General features: G+C 33.2%; 2 protein-coding genes across 2 annotated transcripts; both read left to right on the forward strand.

Annotated features, from left to right (window-relative positions):
• Positions 1-1936: 1936 nt before the first annotated feature.
• Positions 1937-7712, forward strand: LOC131950438 (uncharacterized). Its single transcript, XM_059312583.1, has 5 exons — positions 1937-2049; positions 2690-2874; positions 4125-4350; positions 5659-5775; positions 7410-7712. The coding sequence occupies exons 1-5, from the start codon at positions 1992-1994 to the stop codon at positions 7412-7414; spliced, it is 591 nt and encodes a 196-aa protein (XP_059168566.1). The 5' UTR covers positions 1937-1991; the 3' UTR covers positions 7415-7712.
• A 2003-nt stretch (positions 7713-9715) lies between these two features.
• LOC131950439 (uncharacterized) lies at positions 9716-22417 on the forward strand. Its single transcript, XM_059312584.1, has 7 exons — positions 9716-9813; positions 12860-13026; positions 15304-15517; positions 16325-16509; positions 18666-18891; positions 20319-20430; positions 22117-22417. The coding sequence occupies exons 1-7, from the start codon at positions 9756-9758 to the stop codon at positions 22118-22120; spliced, it is 966 nt and encodes a 321-aa protein (XP_059168567.1). The 5' UTR covers positions 9716-9755; the 3' UTR covers positions 22121-22417.
• The last annotated feature ends 575 nt before the right edge of the window (positions 22418-22992 follow it).

Genomic DNA, 22992 nt, shown 5'->3' on the forward strand with positions numbered 1-22992 from the left:
GGCTATCATGTGAGCGCTATGCTGCATAATTTTGTTTTAAACAGTGCGATAGACTATGGATAAGAAAGGTTACTATAGTCTTTAAGTGAATCAAATCCGGGCGTCCTCCGGCACCCCGACAGGGTGCTATTTGGCGCCCCGGGCCTTCCGGTGTACGCTATGGTATCTACGTTCGCGTGAGTTCAAAAGACTATAAATAAGTTATGCACTATAGGCGTTTACTAAGTTCAATCAGGCGGTGACGTCATGGTGCGTCCTCTGGCGCCCAGACAGGGTGCTTTTTGGGGTCCCGGGCCTCCCGTGTTCGGTTTCGCTCCTACGTTCATTAAAGTGAGTGCAAAAGACTATGAATAAGTTGGGGTACTATAGTCGTTTATTAAGCTGAAGTAGGCGATTCAGCCCCGTGAGCACTTTGCGTTTATATTCGCGTTAGTGTTTTCTTTGTGTTTAGGTTGGGTTTGCGTTAGTGGTTGCGTTTTGATTTGGTTCGTTTTTGTTCTTTCTTTTTTCGTTTTCGTTTGTGTTTTATTTTCATTGGGTTTGTGTTTGTATTTGTGTTTGAGGTTGGTTTTGCGTTTGGATTTGGTTTGTTTTCGTTTGTTTTTTCTTTTGTGTTTTTTTTTTCTTTGGGTTTGTGGTTGGTTTTGCGTTTGTATTTGGTTTGTTTTCGTTTGCTTTTTCGTTTGTTTTTTTCTTTGGGTTTGTGTTTGTGGTTGGTTTTGTGTTTGGATTTGGTTTGTTTTCGTTTGCTTTTTTCTTTGTGTTCGTATTGGTGTTTGTGGTTGTGGTTGGTTTGTGGTAAGTTTTTGTTTTCGTTTGTATTTGTAATTGTGTTAGCGTTATGTTTGCGTTTTGTTGTTTTGGTTTTGGTTGGTTGTGGTTTGGGTGGGCAATGCCGGGTTTATGATGATTACTAAACACACAGGTGATGGTCTTTAACAGAAGGGTTTTTTCACAGAAACCAGAGCAGGGCCTGGCCGGGACGGCTAGTATATATATATTCATTTATTTTTTTATTTATTTACTAATTTATTTATTTTTTTATTATTTATTTATCTGGAACCTATGAAAGTTTTTGATTACGCCTAAGCAAATATATACGACAGCAAATGTTTTTAGAATTACGATTGTTTTACACTTTTAAAATGCCAATTCGATGTTCAATTAGGGTAGGATAGGGTAGGGTAGGTTATGGTAGAGTAGGGTATGGTAAGATAGGATAGGAGAGGATAGGGTAGGGTAGGGTAGGGTAGAGTGGGGTAGGGTAGGGTAGGCAATGCCGGCGGCAGGTTATTTAGCGCACTAGGAAAAACTTATTAAAAGCGCCTCACCACCCGCAATTTTTTTTGGTGCCCCCGTATTATCAGAGGCGTAGCGACCTTTCCCGGCGCCCGGGGACAAAATTTCGATTTGCATCCCACCCTCCCAGCAAATTTTGGCGCCCCCCCTTCGGACAGCGACCTAGTTCGCCTTATAGGTAGCGCCGGCCCTAAGGGTAACGTAGGGTAAATTAAACAATTGAATGTTATAGATTACCACAAAGCTTAAAGTTATGAGACTCATCTGTTGAAATTTTATGTACTATTACTCGAACGCTAAAATCAATTTAGCAAAACACCTAAACCTATCTATATTATTATTTTAGATTAAAATACCTAAGCCAAGGTATATTTTAGATTACCCCCTTATTATTATTATCCTATTACATGTACTGAACTTGTCAGTGCATACCATAGGCGTAGCGAGGGGGGGGGGACATATGTCCCAGTGAATCGCTGTCTAAATAGGAATCTTCACTTTACTTTAAATTTTATAAATCTTTGTTACAATACATTTTTATATAACGGTATGCATTTTTCGTTATTATCTCTTTAAAATTGGTGCGCATTTAAAATTAACTTTCGCGCTGGGACTTCGCGTTCAATATACAAGAACGGAAATCATAGAACATAACGGCTTTATAAAAATGAAGAAATAGGGAATAAGCAAACATGGCTCTGATTACTGTAGTATTAGCATTCTTGGGTGTCTGGTCCGTATCAGCACAAGGTAAGCTAAGTATTTTGGTCAAAAATTAATTAAATCCAGGTCAAATGTTGAGCGTACAATAAAGTTTCGAGCACCATTTGAGACAAAGATAACTTGCTTACAAAATTTGATCAAGACTCTCATCTCTCTTTTTCATTCATTGTCACTCATCTCTCTCTTTCCTTCTTTCTGTATTTGTATATATATATATATATATATATATATATATATATATATATATATATATATATATAGATGTGAGATATTTTGTCAGAGATCATTTGTCCATGATATCATTTGTCCAGATATATTTTGTCTAAGATATCAGCTGTCATGATATTTTTGTCCTGGTATCTTTTGTCCTTCAGATCATTTGTCCTGAGATCATTTGTCCGTGATATATTTTGCGTGAGATCATTTGTCAGTGATATATTTTGTGTGAGATCATTTGTCAGTGATATATTTTGTGTGCGATCATTTGTCAGTGATATACTTTGTGTGCGATCATTTGTCATGGAAAACCGCCTTAGCTAAACCCAAAGTCGGCGCGGAGCCCCAGGAAATTATCTAGATCTACTTGTTTATTTTTCTAAACCTTAGAATTATGTAATGATTACTTTAAACGTAGGGTCATTACATTTTGCTTTACTTACATATACAGTTTCACAACGAGCTATGATAAAACACCAAGGAGATTATACAATAATTACCTGTGATGCTTCCCTTGCCGGAGTACCTGAAACAGCAACAGAGCTAAAAAACGTGTCGTTGTTCTGGCAAAATGTAGAATTTGATCGCAACTCCTATCTGTTGTACGAAATAACAGTAGATCCACACAATAGAGAAGTAAGTGTATTGTTGTTCAAGAGGTTTTGTTTAAATAAAATTGTGGTATTGTACTGCATGTTTGAAGCAAAGATAGTTTAAGTTTACAACCTCCTAATTAGAGATTAAAATTAAGTTTTAACTAGACTGCGTTTTTAGACAAAAACAATTTTAAATTATAGTTAGTATTAATTGTTTATATGTAGTTTATAGTTTGCCTTTTTAAATGTTCCCGAATGCTTGAAAATGAAACCCCATTAATAACAAACCTTTAAAAAAGTATTTTATTAATATATTTTAAATAATACTTTTAATAAACTAGCCTACTTAAGAATAGCAGCAGCAAGTTTTCTTTTTTTAAAATTATTTTTAACAATTTAATTTAAAAAATTCACAATTGGGTTGAAAAGAAATTCTAGCTGGCAAGTGCAAGAACGAAAAATGGGTGATTTACTTACAAGACATAAAGAACACGAAAATAGTAGAATAGAACATTTAAAAATATCGCAACTAATTAATAATTTTAACTACACTTTTGACATTTAATTAGATAAATATTTAAATACTTTGAATACATTTGAGTAGAGAATTTAAGCAAATGTATCTTGGTAATGTGTATGTAAATTTTGAAATAAATATCCACATCGTAATTTGTTTATGTTTCTAGATTTTCACAACCCGAACAGCCACATTTATTTTTTTAAAAATACTGATTTTGTGGACTAAATAAAAGCATGTAGGATTATGACGAACAATTTTTTTAAATATTTGATTAGAATTTAAATGTACTAAATATGTTTTGAATTAAAACAAAAATTAAATAGCTTTGTTCAGTAAAAGCAGTTAATATTTCTCACATTTTTTTCTACCGACAATGGTTTTAATTAAAACAAAATAAAACTGTTTTTGTTTTCAGTTTAATTAAAAGCGTATGATTACATTTGTTATTGCTTTATATTAATAAAAAAAAAAGTAGCGTTGTGTTTTACAGGTAACTGTACTTAGGAACAGGAGCGTAGCGAGGGGGGGGTGGGGGGTGCGGACCGCACCGGGTGACACCACTTAGGGGGGTGACAACAAGGCAAAAAATAGCAAAATATATAGAGAAAAACTTGAGGGGGGGGTGCAAATCGAAAACTTGAAAGTTTGTCCCCGGGAAGGGTCGTAACGCCTCTGGGGGGGGGGGGGTGACACCATTAAGTGCCGCACCGGGTGACACCCGACCTCGCTACGCCACTGCTTAGGAAATAACATTTTTTTCATGATCACAGAAACCCCGCGTAAGTCTGATCAAACCAAGCTGGAAAGACCACTGGATCCCGATCTCATATTCCAAGAACTTAAAGCCCAACATGAGAATCAAGAAGTACGAAGCCTCGTTGGGTGTGGTTATTACAAGAAGCACGCCCCAGGATTCGGGCATGTACTGCTGTAGTTCCACTTACTTCACCATCACCGACGCCACACGTGAATCACGGAATTGCAATTATTTACCAGGTAAGTACTGATCACGCCCAGTATGTATTTGCGCATTATTTGACCATTGCAAAAAAAAATGTTTTTGCTGTATGCAATAATGTTTGTTTAATTATGCTTAAATTATCAAGCTAACAATGAGGCATAGCGAGGGCGGGGTGATACTATTGGGGGGGGGGGGTGACACAAAGAAAAAAGAATTTACGGAAGAAAAATGCTATTTTTGCCAGTTCGTTTAAAATATGTAATTAAATAGTATTTTTTAAATACAAAGCGACAATTATTACAAGTGGGTAGGGGTGATACCAGTGGCGTCACCTGGCTCGGGGTCACCTCATACGTATTCCTGTATATATAATTACAAGTGGTGTCACCCCTTCCCCTTTTGTCTAATGGCGTCAATGTGTGCATTATTATATTAATCCACCATTTAACTAATGTGGAAAAAGCAACGTTTTTTTCGTACTTTATTGGTTTTCGCTATCACTCTGTCCCCGGTCGATGATAGATTTACAAATTATTCAAAATACTTAAACAAAACCTTTTCTCTGTAAATTGTGTAGTTAAAGTTACCCTCCCACCCCCCCCCCCCCCCCCCCATATCCCCAGGTTATAGTTTTAAAGTGTGCACAGTTGATAGTAAAGACGTTTATCTATAGTCCATTATTAATATAGGGGTATTAATTCAAATTAACCCTTAATTGAACAGAGACAAAGCACATTTATCTATATATATAATTCTCTTCCTGGAGACGCTAGAAAACAAGCTAAAAGCGCGCTCCCTACCACCCCCCACCCACACATGGTCTGGTGAGCTGTGTTTCACGCTAAATGTTTACAAGCAGATCCGGGTTTAGTGACGACTATTAGGGGCAGACAAGTTGTAAGCGCGCTCCCTACCACCCCCACCCCTACATAGTCTGGTGAGCTGTGGTTCACGCTAAATGTTTACAAGCAGAGCCGGGTTTAGTAACGACTATTAGGGGCAGATAATTTAGTTTGAAACGATTTTAATCGTAGGGGGAAGGGGTGGGGGTAACTAAGTGGAGTTTACTTTAACGGAGGGAGGGGAGGGGGGTTATCGTCCTTAACGAGCTACTTATAGTGTTTTAAAGAAATATTTTGAGTGGCAGCGTTAGTACTGTCGAATTCACAAATTATGAATTACTGAAAAGTAGAAAAAAACAACAACTAAATAGCGACGTATGATATGCCGCGGGTCGGCTCGTTCTATAAATTTTGCAAGTTTCTACCACGTATATTAATTTTTAAAATTATTTTTTGTTTAGTTAAATTTGTCTTGATCTAAAAGTGTCTCCTTATGTATAGCCTACGGTATTCGAACCCAGGCATACTCAACAAGCGGGAGCTCAGTCAAGACAGTTACCGGGAGTCTAATCTTCGGTTTGCTGATTTTCCTCATGGAATCTGCTCAAATTTTTAGGGGTAATATATGTTTTATTTTTATGGTCAGCACATTTTGAAGAGTAATATGACTAAAAGGGTTGTATTCAATTTTGATTAGATAATTTAAAGCATTAGCTGTCATTGGCTTATTAAATATTAGTAAATATTAGACACCTTATGTTGATGTACACGCAGCGAAGAGTGGCTAATAACGAAACCAAGTAACTAGAAAGTACAAAAAACATTCATCCATTCCACCCTCTTCACTACTTAACTTTTAATGCACAAGATTAAGAGTGATACATTTCGATGCCAAACGTTTATTCTTTTTATTTTTATCAATTTTAAATGTGAGCACTGATTTAATCAGTAGACTTTCATTAGAAAATCATATATTCTGTCGTGTAAAAGGGCTTTTTTTAATTTTATTAGAATTACTTTACTAGTTTCTAACAATTATAATAAAGAAAAATTAGTTTAAAATGAGTTAAAATTATTACGCTAAATAATAATGAGATGCATTGAATTTTTTTTTTACTAAAATAACATTATCCCTTAAAGAAACATAATTAATAAACTGCATCCGCTTTTGACCGAAAAGCGCACTATTTATAAACGGAAATATTTAGATTTAGGTAGTAATTGTTACCAAAATGTCCAATTTTTAACCACACACACACAGTCATACAGTCTTTTATAAGTTTAACTCCTTAAAACATTTCATAGAAAAATTGGCAAGAGTTTTTAAAAAGAAATATAAATTAATCTAATGATTACATTACAGTGCAGTCTTAACAATGTATCTAATTAAATTATTTAACCTACCGAAAATAAATACTCTATGCTAAAAAAAAATTAGTTTATATTATATAATAACCAATATATTTGCCTCTCTCTAAATTATCTTCCGTAAGAAAGTATCACTTTTTAAATTGATTATTTTCATTTATAAAATTAAAGTTTGTTTAACCTTTCCTTAAATTCCTGTAATATAGGCAAGTTTTAAAAAAAAGGAGAAATACGTACTGATTTGTGATGTACAGCTTATAATTACTGTAAAACTGTGTACAGAAAATAGGAAATCATAATAAATAACCTTAAACTCTAATCTATTCTAATTTAGACGATGTGACTTAATAACCTATTTGCTATTTAGATTTCACTAAATATACAATTTAAAAGCAAAAGTGTGTTAATAGTTTTTTCTCTTAAAATTAACACCCTTTCCGTAACAAAGTAGTTCTTACATTTTTTATTAACTGTTTTAAATTGTTGTTATAAGTTTGTGTTTTTGCAACGTTGATAAACTAATACGTTTTAAATAGGTGTAAGCTATGTGTAGGCTATATGTATATTTTTGGATGTTATTTTTGTGTGATGAATGCAACAAGAACGAAACTTTGCCGACAAATTTAAAAAAAAAGGCAGTTCAGTTAAATATGCAAAAACACAACTCGATGAAAACAGAGCATGTCATTTTTTTTATTTTAAATCTAACGCGATGTCTACTAAGTTTTGTATTACCTAGCTGTTTATATCGTAGATTTAAACAACTGTAGGGTTGGGGTAACGAATAATTGAGTATAATGTTACTAATATTATAATTTTTTTTTCAGTCAACAGACGCAGCTTATTAATACATTTTTATAATTTTATTTTTATCTCTGTTATAGGTTAATAAAAGTCTTGTTCTTCGCATAAAAGGCAAAAACCATCTTGAGGATTTATCAACTAACGATATGTCTCATCTTATGATAAAAGGAAAACATAAAAGTTCATAATATTTTACAAGATCGTGTAATAAGGCAACAAAAATCATCTGGAAGTTTTATCAACAAGCGATATGTCTCATATTGTGCTATGAGGACAGCATAAAAGCTCTTCGTTTTTTACATCGTGAAAGAGCTACAAAAACATTTCTGAAAATAACATCTGAAAGAAATTATTAAACATCATATAGAAGAATTAAAATTTGAAAACGTAAATAAACCAAGCTTTGATTTGTTTTATTAGGAAGATTAACCGTCCTGTTTTTATTTTTTTTTTATGGACGTCGATTAATAGGATTGAAAAGTCTACTTAAACTTACTAAATTTGAAATAAAATAGTATTTCTCAAATATTATAAAATATAAGTTTGGTTGAAAAATATGCTTTTTGTCAACAACCATTTTGAACGATTTGAATCCAGCTTTCCAACCCTATTACAAAAATTGTGCCTCAAATTTTCTTTATTTATTTCGATGCTAATACCTGTTTGGTGGAATATTATTTGTTTAGCTGCTGGCGACATCAATGACAGAAGTGGAGGTCTTGCTGTGTTGGTACTACGCTAGTGTAGCTTTACTTCGACTAATCATAGACAAAAACAGTAGTCGACGTATCCTTGTTTTAGTTCAAGTACTCATTAATAAAAGTTAAAATAATATTTTAAACGTAAATTCACCTTTTCCACAAAGGGCGATCGACACTATGAACTAAATTTGCTAGATTTAGATAAAAGCACTGTTACATACAATAAACGACTACAGATAAACTTAATGTTACTATTAACGGTGCGCAAGTTAAAACTATGGCGCCAACTAAAAACTTAGCACAATTACATAGAAATAAAAAAGATTTGGTGTGATGTTTTATAAATAACCAGTGCGAGGGGGGGGGGGGCGATTGACGATATTAAACATTATAACACTGACGAGACGGGGAGGGGGGGACACCTGTTGCAACACACCGTCCGGCGAAATAGATTAGGTTGACACCACATTGGAAAACTGCAAAAGCAAGTTATTATCGGACGATTGGATAAATGTGCCAATAAACATTTTTTTTTCTTTAATGAACACATCTAATTGAAAAAAAAAAGACACGTCTTCTGCTCACCTCCATTCGACGACATTAAAAATGTTTTAGTTTTGTTTTATTTTTGTAAAAAATTTTTGAAGATTTTACTTGATAAAACTAAACTTAAAATAAGCTAATGAATCAGTCACAGAGGAATGTTTGAAAATTGCAACTAGCTATGGCATGACCGTGTGCAAGTATTAGAGGCGTAGGGGTGGGGGAGGGGGCGACAAAATGGGTTGAAAAAACAAATTAAATTGTCATTTTAGCTGCATTTGAAGCCTTAGGGGGGGGGGGGGGTGGGGTACAAATCGAAAATTTTTGGGGGGGGGTTACTAATTGAAAAGTAGAGGGGGGGGGGGTGCAAATTGAAAAGTTAAGGGGGGTGCAAATCGAAAGTTTGAGGAGGGTGCAAATTGAAAATGTGTCACAGGTCGCAGGGAAGGGTCGCTACGCCCCTGGCAAATATATAGGTATATTTTCACGATATATATATATATATATATATATATATATATATATATATATATATATATATATATATATATATATATATATATATATATATATATATATATATATATATATATATATATATGTACATGTGTGACGCCTGGAGTCTTAAATCGGATATAAAAGAAATAAACAAGTTGAGTCGTGGAAAATTTTATCGGACAAAATAATACAAATTATTTTTTTTTAATACCATTGAATAGACGGGTTTTTAATGGAAACATCTAAGGCACTTAATCAGTATAGGAATTTAATATGTTGTTGTGTTGACTAATAATTTTTATAATTTGGTTTTAATTTCTCTTATACGTATTGGAAGCCTATGAAATATTAAATGTGTTGGGTTGTTATCAATTTAGCTATTTGTTTGTTTTTCCAATAATATAGTTGATGTGTAGTAAAGCAAACTGTCTTTTGACCAATTACTATTTTAAATAATATTTTTCTCAAACAAGTATAACATTTTAAAAAATATAATCCTACACTTCACGTGTAACGGGTACTGATTGGTTGCTTTTAAATAAATGGCATGCATTTTCGTGTTATCCATAAATTTGGTGCGCATTTAAAACAACTTTACATTGGGTCTTCGAGTTCAAGATAAAAGAACGGAAATCATAGAACAAATCGCCTTGATAAACATGAAGAGATAGGGAACAAGCAAACATGGCTCTGATAACGGTAGCATTAGCATTCCTGGGTGTCTGGTCCATATCAGCACAAGGTAAGCAAATTATTTTGGTCAAAAATTTATTAAATCCAGATATAGTGTTGATAGGAAATAAAGTTATGTTATCCATTTGAGAAAAGAGAGAAGATAACTAGTTCATAAATTTGTATGAAGACTCTCATCTCTCTTTCTCTCATTCTCACTTCACTCTTTCTATTTCTTTCTTTGTATATTTTCTTCCTCTTCTTCGTTCTTAATTTTTAGTGTTGTAAGGGATCGAACCATCAGTGATGGAACTAGAAAAAAAGGGCCACAATAAAATTTCTAGGCCCACCCCCGCTATATATCTATATCTATATCTATATCTATATCTATATCTATATCTATATCTATATCTATATCTATATCTATATCTATATCTATATCTGTATCTGTATCTGTATCTGTATCTGTATCTGTATCTGTATCTGTATCTGTATCTGTATCTGTATCTGTATCTGTATCTGTATCTGTATCTGTATCTGTATCTGTATCTGTATCTGTATCTGTATCTGTATCTGTATCTGTATCTGTATCTGTATCTGTATCTGTATCTGTATCTGTATCTGTATCTGTATCTGTATCTGTATCTGTATCTGTATCTGTATCTGTATCTGTATCTGTATCTGTATCTGTATCTGTATCTGTATCTGTATCTGTATCTGTATCTGTATCTGTATCTGTATCTGTATCTGTATCTGTATCTGTATCTGTATCTGTATCTGTATCTGTATCTGTATCTGTATCTGTATCTGTATCTGTATCTGTATCTGTATCTGTATCTGTATCTGTATCTGTATCTGTATCTGTATCTGTATCTGTATCTGTATCTGTATCTGTATCTGTATCTGTATCTGTATCTGTATCTGTATCTGTATCTGTATCTGTATCCGTATCCGTATCCGTATCCGTATCCGTGTCCGTGTCCGTGTCCGTGTCCGTGTCCGTGTCCGTGTCCGTGTACGTGCCCGTGTCCGTGTACGTGTCTGTGTCTGTGTCTCAGTCCGTGTACGTGTCCGTCTCTTTTTTTTTTCAATTTAAACAAATTACAACATGTCATATGTGCGAGTGCATTAGTCTATTTTGAATTTTTGTTTTTAGAACTAGTTTTTTCATTATGTTTGCCTACCCTTTAGTTTTTAACCGGTCAAAGGAATATAAAACATAAAAAGCTTTGTAAGTTTAATGGTTTCTCGTGTTATGTTTATTTTGATATTTTTATTTTGTTTTATTTATATTAATTGTTTGAAATACATTTAGTTTTTATGCTATGTCATTCTTTAGTATGTATTTTTTTTAAATGATAATTATGAGAAGTAATTGCTTTTTAATTTCTTCAGTACAAATATATTAAAAGGAGCTTATAAGCACACCAATTTAAATATTCAAAAAAAGAGAAATAAGTCTTGGAAGTGTTTTGAACGTTTGCCTATATTTCACACTACAGCTTAGGCATATATATTTTTTTACGCAACATCAAGTGTTAGGTACTGTGTAACATCACTAATGTTAATGTAGTACATCTGTTTGTTATTTACACAAGCTTTTGTCGTCAAGGCAAGAATACAAAAAAATATTTTTTTTAACACTAAAAAATGTAATATGGTCGGCTCGGGGCCATAAATGGCATGCTCCCGTCTACTGCTATGTAATCCCAAAATCAAAAACGTAAATGTCATCGTCTCTAGTTCTAACTTTACTACTTGCACTGCTGTGTAATATCAGAATCACACGGGTAAATGTTATCATCACTAGTTCTAATTCCACTAATCAAACACGGTTACAATCCTTCTATAAAATACTCATCAGTGCTCACAACAATCTAGCTCGACACACAAGCGGCAGGAAGTTTCCAGCCGCTGAAATAAACATTTGGCCACTGGTACAAACATCGGGCCACAAAGATAATGGCCATTGGAACGAAGAACATATCTACACGGCAGACGTTTGGCCACTGGTACAACATTAGCCACATGTATAAACATAGGTAACATGTAAATATCTGGATCGAAGCACATATGTACAGCAACAAAACATCGACTGGGCCAATAATCCAGCCTTAGTGGCCAGCCCTTAAGGCTGCCACCCTCCAAGGCCTCGACCATAGGGTCTAGCCTCAGCTATGTGTCTGTGAGAGAGAGAGCCCTAAGCATAGTTATCATTCCTCATATATAGGTTAGTCGTGCTTCCTTATCATCTCACTATAGACATATGATCCGTGTCTGGCTCCGTACCATCCCTCGACGTTCGAGATAACGCCGATCACTATGCACTCACGCGTTTCACATCCGATAATTGACCGCTATAGATCTTCACGTTGTATCCGGGTAACGGTCATGTCATACACCGCTCGAGCTACGTACGGCCACGCGGTACTCCCGCCGCGCCTTACGCCTGACAACTGACCACAACAGAGATCATGAGTTATAATTCTACCGGGACGTCCAGCGGCATGTCCGAACTCAACTTTAGACATAAATCATCCCGGGTTTCTTCCCAGCACTACTTGTCACTCATGCACCTGCATAGAGCTCCTAGCCCTTAAAGACCAGAGTGTGCCGATAACATTTTAATTAAATTTTAGATTTCCCCGGCCTGCTCATCCCCAATATCTTAGATTAACCCCTTGGGTTTTTGTAACTAGCCCAAGTCACCTAACCCCCTTTAATAAGCAACCAAGTTACCATTTATCTTAAAAATAAACAATATAGTACTAGCCAACATGCTTACTTAAGAATCAACAATAGAGTACAAGCCAATATATATATATATATATATATATATATATATATATATATATATATATATATATATATATATATATATATATATATATATATATATATATATATATATATATATATATATATATATATATATATATATATATATGCCATAGCTTCACCCAACGTCAGCGAGGAGCGCAAGGAATAAATCTCGCAGGTATTAACTAGTTAATGAAAGTTACGTTTTATTTTTTAAATTGGACATAAGCTGGCTTATCCTGTACTAGTAAACCTCGTTGCGTGCTAAAGGACAGCTTTGAGTGTTTTTATTTCAGATTTACATAAATCAATAGCGCCAAAACAAATATTGAAAGGTGGAGAAGTTACTGTTTTCTGTGATGCTGATCTAGCTGCCGTTCCACAGGAAAGTACTATTAGAGGAATCTCTGCGCTGACGCTGCGTTGGAAGGGATACACATACGAGGCCGAGTACACAGTACAAGTAAGTTTTTTTTTTCAAAATAGGGAGTCAGTTAGGCTTATGGTCATAGGCAAATCGTGGGGGGGGGGGCGGACCGCACCGGGTGACACCATTAAGTGGGGGGTGACACCAAGGCAAAAAATAGCAAAATATATAAAGAAAAACTTGAGGGGGGGAGTGCAAATTGAAAGTTTGATGGGGGGGGGGTGCAAATCAAAAACTTGAAAGTTTGTCCCCGGGAAGGGTCACTACGCCTCTGGGGGGGGTGACACCATTAAGTGCCGCACCGGGTGATACCCGATCTCGCTACGCCACTGCTTATGGTTGCTGGTTCCAACAGTCACGAGTTGGAACCCACAGACATATGGTGCCCGAGGTCAGCCACCCATCTAGGAGAGACAACTCCAACATCAAACAACTGCTGCCTTGTAGTTTATTTTTTTGGTCGGACAAAGGCTATGGAACCCTTCCAGAAAATTAAGCGGGCTGAGAATTGAGTCAACGGCGGTTTTGCGCATAACAAGTTGTGTTGGAGGGAATATCTTTCAACTATAAATTTAAAAAGGAAGAAGAGTATTAAACTTGAGAGTTTTTATTTTATAATTTGTTACATTTCTTAATAGCCGATCTTATCCACAGTGTATTGCTCTCTTAAACATTTTTTACATATATGGACTTATTGACTTGAAATTATTATTGGTTTTAACACGCTACTGATTGTTTGTTTGGCAAACATTAGCCTTAAATCATACACATACCCCAACACACCACAGGCGGTTAATACGCAGAATTACTTGAATAGCTTAAACATCGTAACGAGACTGTTTAATTAATCAAGACCACTTTAATAATTTCGAAATTTAATCACACTTACCTATTGTGAGTCTATACTTAGTATCATATCGATTTAATCTGACCCTAACTCTACCATAACAGTAAATAAAAATCCACCTGCAACGAAACGTAACATAGACGTAACTTCATTTATTATATTAATGATCACCTAAAATAGTGATGGGTAAAACCCAATAACTTAATTTATTCTATTTATCATGTCCTAAAATAGTGATATATCCAATAAATAAACCTAATTAACAACCTAGTTGTGTTCAGCATTTAAATTAAAAATAAATAGTAAAATACGATGATGCTCTAGATTTGAAAGTTGATGGTTGTTGCTTCTATTATCGGCTGCCTGTATTTTCATATACAGAAAATATTCATTATAGATGGGCAAATTCAGTGAATTACCATACATTGAAATACTAAATTTTATTTTTATTGTAAATTAAGCCATCGTAATATATCAGCCTGTCCAAGCTTAAATTTAATAACTTTCATATTTAATAATTACTAACCCTATTTCTTTTTAAACGTATTATCTAGTTGCCCTTAACCTACGCGTCTATCACGCCAATATAAAAAGTCAACCCCTAACACCAAACATAACATGAAACGTTCCTAAAACATAATTATACTAAAATACACGAACAGCACTGACTTCTTAAACAGTAAAAAATAAATAATGCAGTAACTGATTTAGTAGGCATTTATCTTTAAAAAATAAATATAACCTTCGAAACAAGATTTTTAATTTGGAAAATTATTCAGTTAGAATTATATTTTTACAAGCTTTTATTTAACTAGCTTCGTCGTCCATTCTGACCATCGTCAGTCCTCAAAGATCGAAACGCGCGAGCACTTCTAACTTACAGATTCGGTTCAAAGTTGGCATGTGTGTCAAGACATGAAGACAATTCAATTGGACATGAACTTTGACTTGATTGGACGCTTAATTAATTTTGTATTAATTAATTAAAATTGTGTCCAAATTCATAGGCTTTCTTATCCAACTATTACGCACTATTACACGCTCGTTGTCATGTTCATTAGGTGTGCAATAATTTTTAGTCATACAACACTATTTAAAATAAAATAAAATATTCCTTTATTAAAAAATCCTTTATTAAGTACTAATTACCGCGCTATTATACGGACATGATTTCGTGTTCAATTAGTGCGCAATTGTTTTTAGTAATGCAACTCGTTTGTTTGTATCATACATTTTAAAGTAGGCCTACATTAAAATACATACATGGGTCGCTTTTTAAATTCTAGTAAAGCTATTGAATAAAAAATATAGCAACCCACGCTTTTGTTTTCATGTGTTTAAATACTTGTTAATAATATAATTATATATTTACGGAATTTTGTTTTCTCCTTTTTAATAATGCATTATTACATAAAGACCTGTTATTAAACCATTCTATTAGCATTTATTAAAAACTCTTTGCATAGGGAGGTTTTAGGTATAAATTAAAACGTCATTGGCGTTTGAGGCATTACGGAGCCGACTACAAGAACGGTAATGGATATTTCGATAGTCACAAATTCAGGATGGAACTCGACATTGTAAATGTTAAACCGGATGACGAAGGCCAGTTTTGCTGCGATAGCGTTTTCGTCAGGCAAAAAGATGCCGAAAACTCAAGCGTTTGTGAGAATGTTACAGGTTTGCATCTTTTAGTTAGGTCTTGTTAAATATCTTAATTTTACATTTTACTGGAATTCTAAAATAAATTTTTAAAATGAAATTTAAATGCTATGAACCTGTCCATATTTACTTGTATTAGTTTTATTACATTTTATTGTCTTTATATTGTCTCAATCTTTTCTCAATTATTTAATATTTTCTTCAAATTGAATTTGCTAGCGTCTGAATATCATATGTAAATCAGCATCTTCATTTGTTTCTTTTCTACATTAATATATTGTTTATTTAAAAAAAACAGAATTATATATAGCCTTTATATACGTATATACACACACACATATATATATATATATATATATATATATATATATATATATATATATATATATATATATATATATATGTGTGTGTGTGTGTGTAAATATATATATATATGTGTGTGTTTATATATATATATATAAATATGTATATATATATATATATATAGGCCTATATATATATATATATATATATATATATATATATACATACATACATACATATATATATATATATATATACAAACATATATATATATATGTATATATATATATATATATATATATATATATATATATATATATATATAAATATATATATAAAGAGAGAGAGAGATAAAACGAGAGAGAGAGAGATAGATAGATAAATAGACATAGACTTAGACAGAGACACAGACGTAGATAGAAACGTCGACAGAAACATATAAAGAGATATAATTTGAATATCGAAAATAAATTATTACTTTAAACTTAGTGTCATTACATTTTTCTTTACTTACATTTACAGTTTCTCACCGAGCTATAGTACATAACCAAGGAGAGTATACAATAATTACATGTGATTCTACCCTTGCCGGAGTTCCCGAAAAAGCAACAGAGCTGAAAAACGTGTCGTTGTTCTGGCAAAATAAAGAAGTTGATCGCAATTCATATCTGTTGTATGAAATAACAATAGATCCGAACAACAAAGAAGTAAGTGTATGGTTGATCAAGAGTTTTTGTTTTAAATAAAAGTGTTGTATTATAAGCAAATGGCATGTTTGAAGCAAAGATAATTTAAGTTTACAACCACCTAATTATAGAAAGTTTTGACTTAACTACCGCCTTAGATAAAAATATTTTAAAATTCTATTTGGTATTAAGTATCATATGTAATTTATAGTTCGCATTTTTTTTTTCATTTTTTTAAACAGTATTACACTAATATACTTTTAATATTCAAAGCAGTTGAAGCTACTAATCCTTGATAATCATCCACTATATTTTTTTTCCTTTTTCGTTACCCACCGTCATGTACTTCCAAATCGCAAGCAAAAACGATGCTATACTTTAATATTATAAAGTTCTCCTAGTTCTTAAAACTTTTTTCTAACTTTAACGTCATTTTTTTGAAGTTTGAACTATTTGTAAACATATTGCATTTTTCCAATGAGTATGTGTTAGAAGCTTTTGCAAACTTTCATTTCCTGTTATTTTTAAATCAATTCAAATAAAAGGTTTGCTCTAAAACCTTATTTGTAACTTTTTAGCAGGTTGACAATAGGGCTTGTAAGTCGTGATCTCTCTTTCCATTATAATTGGAAAATTTCATTAGCCAGAAACAGATTTTTTCTTATACGGAAACCGGCTCAGAAGGTTCATTTCCATTAGCCAGGCAGGCCTCAGTGTGGCAAACCCCGAGAGAGTTTCCCACACATCGGTCGCTACTTCCGTGGGCTCTCACCGGGCTTTCCTTCCCCACCCACCAGACGCCGGACGCCGTCCTACCGCCTGGTACCCAGCTTGATCGTGGGGGGCATTCAGCCAGATCAAAACCCTCTAGCTGCTGTTATCTGCCACTGGCCATTCCACACCCACTAGGGGGACATGAATTTGGTCGGACTAGTGGCATTATTCCAAAGCCCCGTTAAGGCCGCAGCTTGAAGTCAAAATAAAGATCTGGCGGCGGACTCTTTTGGTTCCCGGCAGTCTTGCACCTCTCCTCCCCCACGCTATTGTGTGGGGGACTTGGGAGTCCGACGTACCAGGCTCTTCGGAAGAGCCGAACGCATACAGCAGTTCTACTCGGCCAGATCAAAAACCTCTAGCTGCTGTTGGCTACCACTAGCCATCCCGCACCCACTAGGGGGGTCATGAGCTTGGTCCGACTAGTGGCACACATCCGAAGCCACGTGAAGGCCGCAGCTTAAAGTCAAGACATCTGGTTAGGGTCGAGAGCAAAACCCTTCTTGGTTCTCGGCAGTCTTGCACCTCTCCTCCCCCACGCTATTTAGAGCAAGCAACGGAGATTCGCCCGTCTAGTGCGGACAAATCTCCTGGCTCGCTATCATGTAGGGGACTTGTGAGTCCGACGTATATGGCTCTTCAGACAGCCAGAAACTGATATAAATTTGCGAAAAAAAATTAGTTGTTTTTTACAGGTTTTAAAATTAATAAAACAAATTAAAATATTGCACACATGGACAGGCCTGACTTTAATCTAGACAACAACTTGAAGTCTATAATTATCAATGTTTACGATTGTAAGCAACTTAACAATAACAGAAGTAACTTTTTTTTGTTATTTTTTCCGATTTAATAAAAATGTTATATTTGGTTGGAAAAAAAAATTCTAGCTGGCAAAGACAAGAACGAGAAGTGGGTAACATACATACAACCAATGAAAACTTAAAAATCTAACTTAAACAACGTAGGGTCGTGACGTACATTACAAATCTAACATTTGATAAGAATTTAAATGCACTGAATTTTTTTTTTAATCAAAACAAAATTAATTGCTTAAATTGTAAAAACAGTAATAGTAGTGAATATGTTTTTACATTTTTAGCTGACCATAGAATTTATTTGAAGAAAAGAACAATTATATTTTTTTCAGTTTAATTTGTTACTGACGACTATATTTTTTACTGCTAAATAATTATTTTTAAAAACGTGTTTAGTTTTAATTTCTAGGTCATTGTACTTATTGTAATCAAATGTCCCGTATAACTAGCTTATACACAATGGCATTTCGTCACGATACATCTTTTTAATATCTATTAACTTCTATCACCATCACTGATATAGTATTATAAACAATTCAGCTGATTTAAGTCCCAAATATTTCCATGTTTTTTTCTTGATCACAGAAACCACGCGTAAATCTGATTAAACCTAGAGGAAAAGACCACTGGCAAGCGCTCTCTTATTCCAAGAACTTAACGTCCAACATGAGAATCAAGAAGTACGAAGCCTCGGTGGGTGTGGTTATTACAAGAAGCATACACCAGGACTCTGGCTGGTTCTGTTGTAGTTCCACTTACTTTGCCATGTCTGACACTACTCGTGAATCGCGGAGTTGTCATTATTTCGCAGGTGAGAGTTTACCACCTCCTGTACATATTTTCGCATTACATGACAGTTGCAACACAAAAATGGTTGCTTAATTTAAGCTTAATATAGCTTAATTGTGCTTGCATTACCAAGATAACAATAAGATACAAGAGTGTTATTTTGCCTATAAATCGACATAATATAATGCGACACTTTCGTATTGTGTATGATTTTTTTCTCAGAGTACAGACACATATAGAATAGCATTGAAGACAGCGAGAGAATTACAAAATTGATAACATACATATAAGTTGTAAGGAGAAATTAAACATACGAAATACATTTATAGATTTAATTTTTTTTCTATTTTTTTCTCCCTATCTATAATTTTATTCTGTTTATCTATCTGTCTATGTTTCTATGAATCTGTTGGGATCGCTTTTACTGTAGAGAAAACACAGGCAGAATAAAAACATGCATCGTTATATTAAAAACGAAAGGTGACGTCACATGGAGCATAATAATATAGTAAGAAATAGTCTCAAGCCGGAAAAGTACAGACAGTAATATGACGTCACTTATTCTGACGTAAACTTTAATTTTTCGGGTTGGAATAAATTTTCTGAGAGTGTTTGGACCCTGGTAAAAGTATATAATTTGTATCTAAAGATGGGACTTGCATGGGCGTGGGTTGGGGGGGATGGTAGAGGGTTTAGGTGGTGATTTTCGTTTTGGTTTTGGTTGAGAGAAAAAGAAATTACTATCAATCTAGCGCCCTTTTGTATCTCTCCCTCGACGGGCCATTTATCTTGTCATTAAGATTTAGATAAAAAACTCCAAATATAAAAAAAAATTATGTTGCGGTATAATGTAAAACATTTCAATTTGAACTGCTTGTTAATTTGCTAACTGTCTCAGCAGTTAAATAAATTAATAATACTATTAAAACTAATCAATGTTTCTAATTAATGTATAAAGTTCTGCTTTATTTGTGGTGATATGAAACCGATTCTTATTACTTTGAAATTTCTAACATATATTTGTGTAAGGAACTGTGTTATTGAGGAATGATATTTTATGTGCACGTTAAGTTTCCGAATTACACTGTTTTGATTGTTGCTGTTTATAGCTTATATTTTAGCATTGCGGTTTAGTTTTTCATAAAACATTTTTTTTAATAAAGAAACATATCGTCTTGAACATTTATATATTGACATGAATGTCCGGACGAAGCCTAACCGATAATGGCTAGTATTATATTTAAATAATAGCACATACATTGAATTGAAGAGTAATAAGTTACTCGTAAAATAAAGGCGGATATAATATTTTGTGGTAGAACATAACAATTGAATTAAGTGATTTCCTTTTAAGATGTATCTTCTTTCGATATTCTCTCTACTATATAAAAATGTTTCTATTGTTTAATGAAGCTTGTATTATAGAAAATGTATCTACTTGTGCCTCAGGTTTTCGAGGCGACGCACACACAACAAGCGGGAGCTCAAACAAGACAGTTACCGGGAGTCTAATCTTCGTGTTGATGAGTTTTCTGATTTGTTCTGCAAATCTTTTATATGGGTAATATATGTTTTATTTTTATGATCAGTTCTTTTCGAAGAGTAATTTAACTTAAAAAAAATACTTTTTTTTAATTAGATAATTTAAAGCATTAGCTGATGTTAGGATGCATTATTAGACACCTTATGTAGATGTTTTGGTCCGAAGGCTGACCAATAAGGTACCCAAGGGGCTAGATGGCACAAACAACATTCACACATTTCACCCCCTTTCACTACTTACCTTGTCACTACACAACCTTAAGCGGGATAAATGACAATGCAAAAATTGTAAGCTTTTTTTTTCAATTTTTACAATTTTAAACGCGCACAATGATTTATTGAATACACTACCATAAGAACAGCATACTTTTTGACGGAAAAAAAGCTTATTTTTCATTTTATTAGAATCACTTTAATAGTTTTTAACAATTATAATAAAGAATAATTAGTATTAAATTAATCAAAATTATGACACTAAATAATAACTACATGCATTGAAGTTTTCGATTAATATAATATCGTCTCCTAAAGATACATAATTAATTAATGTAGCTCCTTCCACGTTTGTCCGAAAAACGCATTATTTATAAACGGAAATATGTTGGTAGTTATCTCTGATTGACAGCAAAATGTGCAAGATTTAAACACAGTCAAGCAGTCTTTTATTAGTTTAAAGAATTTCTAAGAGAAATCGGCAAGAATAAAAAAAAAGAAATATGCATAAATCTATTGGGTAAGACTTATGATTCAAATACAATGTAGTCTTAACATTGTATAGAATTAATTTATTAAACGTATCAAAAAGAATTCCTGCAACGGGAAAAATAAATTAAGGTAAATAATAGACAACCAAAAAGTAGGCCTATATCTACGAATTTGTAAAACTAAAAAGCAAAAGATAGTTAATATATATTTCTTTTTAATTTACCTCCCTTGCAATAACGATTTAAAAGTTTTACTTACATTATTTGATCAAACTGTTGTTAATATTAACATTTTTTTCCAATATAAGTAGGAACATCAATTTACCTTGAATACTCGTTTTGAATGGTAAATGTTAACAAAGTGCAGGCCAAATGTTATATACATATATGTTATGTTAAATGCAAAAGAAAAGAAACTTTGTCGCCTAAGAAAATAAATCAGTTAATAATAGACCAATATAAGTAGGAACATTATTTTACCTTGAACACTCGTTTTGAATGGTAAATTTTAACAAAGTGTAGGCCTAATGTATATATATATATATATATATATATATATATATATATATATATATATATATATATATATATATATATATATATATATATGAAAATAAATCAGTTAATAATAGACCACTCAGTCGAGTTTGCAAAAAAAAACACGACGCGATCAGTCGTGTCGTTTTTTTTATCTGATAATAACGCGCTGTTTTGTATTATTAAATACAAACGATAAGAAGTGATTGGTAAGAAACATCTAATAAACAGAAAAGGTGACCACATTTACCAGCTTTTAAAATAAAAACTGAAGTTTCTGTACCGCTGACGAATGTAATGTCAAACCACACAAGTTAGGTCTTAATAATAGATTTATGCAGCTGTAGCTTTGAGGAAACGAATAATTGTATATAATATTACTAATAATATTAGTTTTTTTTTTTTAGTCAACAGACGCAGCTAGTTAATACATTTTTATAATTATTTTTTTATCTCTGTTTTAGGTAAATAAAAGTCTTGTTCTTCGCATAAAAGGCAAAAAACATCAGGAGGTTTTATCAACTAGCGATATGTCTCAGCTTGTGTTATAAGGAAACCATAAAAGCTCAAAATGTATTAAAAGATCGGGAAAAAAAGCAACAAAAAACATCTGGAAGTTTTATCAACAAGCGATATGTCTCATATTGTGCTATAAGGACACCATAAAAGCTCTTAATTTTTTACATCGTGAAAGAGCTACAAAAACATTTCTGAAAATAACATCTGAAAGATAATATTAAACATCATATAAAAGCATTAAAATTTGAAAACATAAATAACTCAAGCTTTGATTCGTTTTGTTAGGAAGATTAACCGTCCTGGTTTTATTTTATTTCCACTGACGTCGTTTAATGTGTTTGAAAAGTCTACGTAAACTTACTAAATTTGAATAACAAAATTCGTATTTCTCAAATGTTATAAAATATTTCATTTAAATTGAAAAATATGCTTTCTGGCAACAATCATTCAGAACCATTTGAATCCAACTTTCCAAGCTTATTACAAAAAATTGCGTCAGAATTTCCTTAATTAGAGCTTACTAAATTTGAATAACAAAATTCGTATTTCTCAAATGTTATAAAATATTTCATTTAAATTGAAAAATATGCTTTCTGGCAACAATCATTTAGAACCATTTGAATCCAACTTTCCAAGCTTATTACAAAAAATTGCGTCAGAATTTCCTTAATTAGAGCTCTGGCGACATCAAAGAGAGAAGTGGAGAACCTGATGTGTGGGTCTTACATTGGTGTACTTTTACTTCGACTAATCATAGGCAAAAGCAGAAGTCGACGTATCGTGCTGATATAATTATTGTGCATCATGGTTTATAGAAGGGG

This window comes from Physella acuta, unplaced genomic scaffold (assembly GCF_028476545.2).
Source record: "Physella acuta isolate Inbredline_101_S28 unplaced genomic scaffold, ASM2847654v3 ptg000762l, whole genome shotgun sequence".
In the NCBI taxonomy this organism is placed as follows: domain Eukaryota; kingdom Metazoa; phylum Mollusca; class Gastropoda; family Physidae; genus Physella; species Physella acuta.